General features: G+C 40.7%; 1 protein-coding gene across 1 annotated transcript; it reads right to left on the reverse strand.

Annotated features, from left to right (window-relative positions):
• Positions 1–596: 596 nt before the first annotated feature.
• On the reverse strand, positions 597–5685 carry LOC307255712 (E3 ubiquitin-protein ligase TRIM11-like; the record flags this gene model as incomplete). Its single annotated transcript, XM_080034463.1, has 7 exons — positions 597–866; positions 1701–1972; positions 2493–2638; positions 2844–2866; positions 4079–4312; positions 5014–5109; positions 5194–5685. The coding sequence occupies 7 exons, from the start codon at positions 5683–5685 to the stop codon at positions 597–599; spliced, it is 1533 nt and encodes a 510-aa protein (XP_079890589.1).
• Between the last annotated feature and the right edge of the window lie 3192 nt (positions 5686–8877).

Raw genomic sequence — 8877 nt, forward strand, 5'->3', positions numbered from 1 at the left:
TAGCAAAATAAGGATGAGCAGGATGTTTACATCAATTTCCTTTTATTGGTGTTTTTTTTAGTATATGAACACATAAACATGCCTGGACATACATACATAATGCCAAAGTTCCTAATTTGGTATTCACAAAATTCAGTTTCAGTCAAACTGAGGTAGACCACCAGAAATGCAGCAGAAAGGAGTGGGACAAGTGTCCACTTTCAAAAGGACATAGCAATCTTGCAGTTTTGTTATGAAAACAAATGTATGTGCTCCTTCAAAGGAGCTTCTTCATTTGCTGTCCCACTAGAATGCACTCATCTTCACTCATTGGATGTTCCATTGTCCCTTTTCTCTGCTGGAAATCATTTCCATGTCAATGTCAGCTGAGGAAAGTCTTAGGAGCTACGTTTTTCTCTCTTTATTGAGGACCAAGAAGAGCTTAGCTCAAGATCGGAGGAGAGAAATATCACAGAGGCTTACGGCAAAAGTTTCATCACAGGGTTGTGTGGTTCCAGAAGTGGAGAAAAAAAAATCAACTCCACTTTGTCTTCATGGCTTTGTCTGAGTTGAACCGGCCCAGTGCCCATCAGCATTGTTTTCCCTGTCCTCCATTCTCACACTTTGACAATAGTTATTCGGCTATGGAGCTCAGCTTTGTAGAGTCCAAAGCCCAAGCACAAGGGCTGAGTAAACAAGGTGGAGAAAGTGTGGAGATGTTTCAGGTTGCCCGACGGTCCCACCTCTGAGAAGGTGATGGTGCCCGTGCCGTAGTCCACCGCGACAGCAACTCGGTTTCCAGTCATTTGGGACGTGAGGCGGACCTTCCTGCGGTTGTGCCAGGCAGCCAACTTCCTGTCATGCTGCTGTGTCAAGCTCCACGATACCTGGGAATTGAACATAGGCCTTTCAATGGGAGTAACACGTTTTTGTTGTAATGGTTTAAATCATTTTAAACTAGAATAACAATTTTCCTTACATCTTAGGTGTAAAAATAAATACATTGAAATATGAAGCTTGTGAATTAAACATCCACCAATGAAAACATTTGATCTGTGGGGCGCCATAATGAGACTGTAAATGCCAATTAACGTGAAGATAAATGTCTTCTACAATGTTTTCACCATCGGAGGTTTTGAATGGTTCTCTCTTTATTATATACTCTTATTGTGTGTGCCCTTTTCGTCTGCAATGGTTTAATGGAACCTGCCTGGAAAAGAAGTACTAGTACAATCTGCTGTTTACCTCCATTTCTTTTTGCAGATTTTCTCAAAATTCTATTAAAATAAATAATGCACTTGCTAGTGGAGAGTACATTTTAAGATACAGGCCTACTGTGGTAATTTGAGGCAACCCTGTAAAATGTTGATGCAAAAATGTTGAGTTGCTTTACAGCACAAAGGAGTGTTCTTTTATTGAGTGCAAACGAACAGTTTTATTTTCTGAGATATGACTGAATGAAAAAAAATTGAAAGGAAAAATCTTTGAAAACAACCTTTTAATTTTCTCTGAAGCCAGACAAAACCATCTTAGTTATGTCAGCGAAGAGTTCATGGGAAATGTGGTCAAAACTCTGGCAGTACAAATACCACTGGCATTAAACGGAGGCTCCCACTCATTTCATTTGGTAACAAAAAACATAAAATGAATGCTATAATGTGACATGTATCATCTTTAAATAGTTGAGCGTTTTAAACCAACTGCTGTGGGCACACATATACCTTGTTGTTCCCAAAGGCGTTGGCCTCTTTCCCCTTCCGTCCCACACTTCTATAGCACACGCCGATATCCCAGAATCCAACAGCCTCTAGCTCCCAGTAGTGAGTCCCAGAGGAGAAGGTCTGGACGGCGAGGACCTGTGGCCAGTGGTCAAAACGTTCGGGGTGAGCAGTGCAAGGAAGGCGGTTTTTTACCCTCGTCACTGAGCGAAGGTCATCAGAGATGCTCAACAGAGGATGGGCTGTGTTAGTGTCCAGGGTCAAGGCACTGGTTACTGTAAGACAGGGAAAACAATTAAAAATATATATATTTATAAACTCAACCATCCATGTACAGTCTTAGTAACCACACAGATACAACCACTTAGTGCTTTATACTAGGCCTATACAAAATATAAAACAAAAAAAAGTTTATCAATATTTGAAAGATGAAGTAATCATCCATGGCATTTGTCATTTTCAGAGATCACTTAACACTAATACCACACTCACGTTGATATTGTGAAATATAAAGCTAAGCCAGGAGACATGCAGCTTAGCTTAGCTAAGCGTAAAGACCGGGAACCAGCGGAAAACAGCTAGCCTGAAAGATTTCGGACTGAGCCATCCTAGCTGTTTCCCTGTTTCTGGCTGTAGCTTCATATTTTTAACGGACAATATATGAGTGGTATCAGTCTTCTTCGCTTACTTTTGCCAAGAAAGTGAATAAGCGTATTTCACAAACTGTCACACAAATCCATAGGGAAAGTTGAATAAATGCACATGGCGCGTGTGGGTCACCCATCTGCCACTCACAGAGCTCCCTCTTGAGTTCACTGAGGCAGCGGAGGGTGGCGGTGATGAACTCTCGATACTTGCTCTCCATGTCTTCCAAGATGTGTTTCCTGTCTACAGTGACGGTAGCAGGGACAAACAGTGGGCTGTTCAGCTCGGCTAGCAACCTGGAACACAAAGGCACAAGGTACGCAGGAGGGAATCTATCTGGCTTTTAAGGAATGAGCACAAATGAATTAAAGGCATATTAAAAGGTAATTTTAAAAACTGCTTTCATCTAGACTGCCTTCCAACAAACACAACTAAAGTCCTGGCCTAAGTTTACCTGAGGACCTACCATAGCATAGTACCATTGACCTAATATGGACTTACTTTGTGTCATCTGATTGAAAGGCCTTAGGAAAGAATAGTCAAGGACAGCTTTTAAAAAAACATGACATAAAACGAGACATTCACTGAAATAATTACAAATGTCCCTGTGAATCGGCCCAGCACGATAAGTTAACAATGACAAGAGCCCTCATTCAAACATAGCTAACCACATCTGTGGCCTTCAACATTATATTAGGTAGATTCTGCACATAGGACTACCATCTTTTTTACTCAATACACGAGCTTATACAACATTAATAAGAATACTTCTTGAAAACTTGCTATTCTTCAGATTCATATATACTAATAACAAAAAACTGTTTGATGAGAGCATCTTCTATGGGTTGAATTTACTCCGTAACAACATTCCAGTTAGTTTTCATCTAAGCTGCCAATCATCAAGCAGCTGCTTTTATATATGGTACACGTCATACAAAAGAGTACAAAATGCTCATTAGTAATACAAACTACAAAGAAACACTGACAATCTGTTTTCAGGGGCTTTGAATCCCCTACCCCCTGATGACAGCAATGTGCACAACTTATCAAAATTATCCTCCATTCAGTTTCTGCCAGATCATTGCGATTTGCCACATAGGGAAACATATTTAATTTTACATTTACCAAGACAGAGGTACGAAATCAAACAATACTATTCTACTGCTAGGCTATACTCTATACTTACGGAAGTGATTTAGCTTAATGCTAATGCAGTGTAACATTTTTAACATATGTTACTGTTAAGCATATATACTGTTTACCATGTTCAATTAAGCATGTCAGTGTCCTAAACTATTAGTATTGGACACATTGAATGTTGACTTGAAGATAGTGTCAAAGGAAAACTTGATCACCAAAGTAATGAGAATTCGTCATAGGGTGGACCCGAATGTCCGTAAAAAAATTAAGGCAATTGTTGACTTATTTCACTCAAAACTAAAAATGTCATCTTCTTGGTGGCTCTAGAGTAAAGTCAAGAGATTACCAACATAGGTCAAATGTGTCCTCTGAAAACCATGAATATCTTGATAAAATTGAATTACAATCCATTCAACAGTTGTTGATATCAGCCTGGGACAAATTGATGGGCCAACAGACTGACGTTACTATCATTCGAGCCATGCCACATGGCGAAATAACAAATTCCACAAAACAAAGATCACTGTATAATCATTATTCAAACTTGCTATCCTACTACTTCTACTATAATTCACTTTCTGTGACCTAAATCTTACCCAGACGAGCAGGAACGGGTCCGTCTCCACCAGCAGTGAGGCTAGGTAGTGCTGGATGCTCAGTGTATGGTTCATGTCATCTCTCACCTTGGCACTGTCTTCATGCACACGCTCTATGACCTGCTGTCTCTCCCTCCTGGTGATGTCCCTTAGAGCGGACACAAGCATCCTCACCTGGGCCTGAAGGTCTGAGCCCATCCGCTCCACCTTGCTGTCATCCTGCCTCAGAGACTCCTGCCACCAGTCAGGAGAGATTGGTGGTTTCTGACAGATCTTTGATTCAGACATACTCAAACCAAAGGGGAGAAAATCAACTGTAGTAGGAGGCCAGTTGGAGGGTTGTACATGGAAAGGATTATTATAACTTGGGCAGTAAAGGGTTAACATAACATCTACTGAGAGAGTTGCATTTTGGGAGGGAAGCCTTACAAAACCTGGGCTGTTAGGCGGAGCCAGCAAATATGAACAGCCAATAAGAGTAATCGGTAGGATTTGGATGGCGGAAAGGGATGTGTTGCGATTCTCCGGCCCATCAACTGCGCACAGCCAATCACACTTTCACTATCCCTGCGTTCCAATACCCATACTTCCATACTATTTAGTATGCCAGGAAAATATTTAGGATGTCCCAATACATGCATGTCAAATGCAGTATGCCAAAAATACCAGGATGTCCTAATACATCCAATTACATTTTGTACTATGCAAACCTGCATGCTTTAGTATGTAGTAGAGTATACAGAAAAAGTATGTGATTTGGAACGCAGGGTATACTGTATGTGTGGGCCAATCATGCTCTGAGGTCAAAGGTTAAAATACAACTGCATTTTGATTCTTGCAACACCAATTTCAGGGATCTTGCCCAGAAGTTCTTGCAGCAGCCATATTGCTGCGTAACTAAATCTTCTGGGTGCTCAAAGTAAATTTTTACTCACAGCCATGGTGTAATCAATATGCTCATGCTCCATTAGGATTCGCTCTCCATCTTTCATCTTCTCCTCTGCTTTTCTGAGTAGTGTCTGAAGAATGACCTGTGGAATCACACATATATATCAGGAATGGCATACTCATGCATGCACACACAAACATAACGGAACAATTGTCTCTCAGCTGACCTTCAGATCCTCTTCCACCTGTCTCAGTGCCTTCACTTTGTGCTGAGCATGGCCTCCCTCCAGCAGACAGTCACTACACACGTACACCCTCTCGTCGGCACAGTAGTAGCGCAGTACCTCTTCGTGTTTCGGGCACCTTCGCTGGGATAGGTCCACCAGCGGATCCACCAATAGGTGGGTGTTAAATGCTGGTCTCTCTAGATGGGGTTGAAGGTGTTGGGCACACATTGACACTTCGCATCTCAGGCAGGTCTTGACAGCCAACAGTGGTGGCTGCCCTGCCACTTCCTCAGGAGGGCAGCAGTCACACAGAACATCACCATGCTCCTCCTGACACTGTGGGCAGGTGAAGCGATTTTTGCCCTCACACTGGCTGCTCCAGGCATCACGGATGCAGGCGGGACAGAAGCTGTGACCACATGGCAGGGGGTGGGCATGGCTGAAGTTGTCTCGACACACAGAGCAGGTCAGCTCTTCTTCCAGGGATGCCATAGTGCGCAGATAAATGGGTTCCTGTGTCACACACGACTTCTATCTAAATAGGGGATTTATAAATACAAGAGAAATGAAATACTTGGTGATATATTTATAAGAGCATAGAAAATCTGCAGATAATTTGCATTGCAGTCAGTGATTGTAGTAAAGTGGAGTAAAGTTCAGAACTCTCCATGGGCTGCAGAGATTCAAGCTGTCTTGGAAGAAGCCGATTTTCAGTATATCTATAGAAATAATTGATCATGCAGCATCAACAAAATTAGAAAAAAGTTACTTGTCGCGTTCAATGAAAAATGGTTAAATGATATAATGTTAAAACCAAAATTACGGACATATATCCAGATCAAGCATAATTATGAAACAGAATTATATGTTAAAACAATTTTACCAAGAAATCAGAGATCCTTGGTTGCCCAATTAAGAATGGGATTCCTTCCCCTGGCACTTGAGGTTGGCAGATTTAAGAACATCCCAGAGGAACAGAGACTGTGTTAACTGTGTGACCTAGGAGAATGAATCTCATTTTCTTTTATACTGTCTCTTCTATGATGAACTGAGAGTACCTTTTGTAAATGAACTGTTTGCTCAAAACCCTGAAATATTTTGGAGTAATGATGAGGTCAGGATGGAATGTTTGTTTTCCTTTAATGTTTATAAGTTGGCATCTTTTGTTTCTAAAGCCTGGATGAAACGTCAGGATGGTTTATATCGTTAATGTTATTGTTTAGCATCTATTTTCGGTTTTTGGTCTTTCTGTGTTTTATAATGGTGTCTTGTAAGGCCTTGTGGGCTGGGTATGCTAATGCATGACACAATAATAAAATATTCAAATCAAATCAAAATATAGGCTTCATGTTATAGAAAATGTAAGCAGACATGATGCAGCTCAGTGGGTAGGGTGGTCGACCCGCCACAAGTCCAAGTGTCCCTGGGCAAGACACTGGACCCTAAATTGCTCTCGATAGTTAACATATGAATGTATGAAAGTGTGCTCCAGTTGTAAGTCGCTTTGGATCAAAGCGTCTGCTAAATGACATGAAATGTAATGATGTTGTGGACATGTTCAACACCAAATGAAAGGCAACATTTGCACAAGTTAGAGGTCAATATAATGCTTATTAAAATAGTCAAATGTATAATTTGGTGTTCTACTAGCAATTGTTGTCATTGTGTAGTGTACGTAAAAAACATTTATTTTTCTCACAGTGCCATTGCAGAATCTCCTTTTTTCACGCTTTGTCTGAAACACTCTGTTTTAGAGCCTGTCTCTTTAAGCGACGCCTTCCAAAAAGCCCAGTCTGCTATCATTGGCCCTGAATCTAACTGCCGGTTTTAATCTAAGTTAGATTAAGTGGGATCTGGGGTGTGTTTAGTGTTGTCTGGAGGCTGTGTTAGTTAGGTTGGCTTCTCCCATTATGACGTCTTAAGGGGAGATAAATCTGTCTGTACTTTGGGAACACAGATTTTCAGAAAGGTGGAGGTGGAAAAAAATAGTTATTTTTTCTCGTATTTGTGAGTCTCTAGTCATACCGTCACCATATAAATGTTGAAAACCATGAAAAAGTGTATTTTGAATAATAGGTGACCTTAAATGTGTTGCTTGTAGGAAGCATTAAACAGATAGTAATAACACAACTTTAACTGAGCTGATGGCAAGTGGAAGTTCCCTGTTTCACTCCAACTGTGCGATTGGACCAATAATCCTTTCTACTGGGCTTGTGCCTACCATGGTCTATAATTGAATACTTACAGTAAATATGAAACCATTTTAACTGGGAAAATGGGGAGAGGGTGGACAAAAATAACACAAACACCTCATAGCTTTATTAAAGCAATGAACCTTCACTATAAAAAGTGTCCAGAAGAATTACCATAAAGTTGTATTAAGACCTCTTTGACAGTACACTTAACTAAAATAGTCTCAAGTGAGACACTGATGGAATTTAAACATTAAATGTATCAGGTATACAATAACTTATAGTAGATGACCAATACGTAAGGAAAGTAATTGCGATCACAATAAGGGTAAAGGGTTATAAAACTGACTTTAGATCAGCATTAACTCGACTCAGACCAAGTACGAGGATCAGGAGATCATCCTTGACAGCTAGGTGGCCTCATTTACCCTACAAGTGATCTGCTTTTAAATGTTTAACCACCAACTCACATAAATCAAAAGCTGCAATTGAATGAGAATTTTTTAGATAAACGTTGAGTACAAAATTAGGATTTCCTACCTGATGTTGTTGCGGTGTTTGCAGGCTGTAGCCCTCCGGTGAGCGTGGGGGTTGTGTGCGGTCAGTAGGTTGACTGAAGCTAATCCCAACAGATCCCCAACACCCCCACCCCCTCCCTCCACTGTCCACCACGGCACCGGACTCAGACAGGTCACATGATCCTTAGAATGGAAGGCTTTGGGGGAAATGATAAGGATCTTGGAAGGATTCTTATTGTTTATCATGTACGTCACAGAACAAAAATTGGTTGGCCTCTGCTCTCAGAAGACTTATCTTGTTCATCCATTTTTTTATAATGCCATGTAAAACCTTCCTGTTTTTACTTCATTTTTGAACTGTATAGCAGTTAGCCAATATCAGAGAAATTATATGACATTGCAATATATAGAATTCAGAAATAATTTCCCCTCTCTCTGTTTTACATACTACATGCTTTTCATGCTTCTAAGTTTCAAGTTCCAAGTGTGCCACTGGACCAGTATTTCCATGGCCTATACAAAAAGCAGGAATAATCAGATGCTGCAGGTGTGAATCTGGAAATCCAGCATAAAACCCATGCAGTCTTGTGAAGAACATACAAACTCCTCACAGAAAGGCCCCAGCCAGCCAGTGGGTTTGAATTAAGAACCTTTTTGTTAGGACGGTATTATGACTTTATTGAATTATGCTGTGTTAGTGTGTGGAAGCATGTAAGTGGTTACTTTTTTTTTGTCTGTGTATATACAATAAGATACGTGTGGTTTCTATTTGCTTCTCTATCAGTCTGCGTCACCTGCGTACCTGTTTTGCCTTGGTTTGTATATTATCACAATGGGATTTGTGTCATGCTTCCACTGCTTGTTTAGCGCATAACAAAAAAGAGACTTGGCTTCACACTGTATTATTCTCTGCATCTCCTGCTTTGCATAATTGCTCTTCCAGGACATGGTTGGATCGAAGGTCATTGAAACCT

This window comes from Ammodytes marinus (genome assembly GCF_949987685.1).
Source record: "Ammodytes marinus genome assembly, chromosome: 9".
NCBI lineage: Eukaryota > Metazoa > Chordata > Actinopteri > Uranoscopiformes > Ammodytidae > Ammodytes > Ammodytes marinus.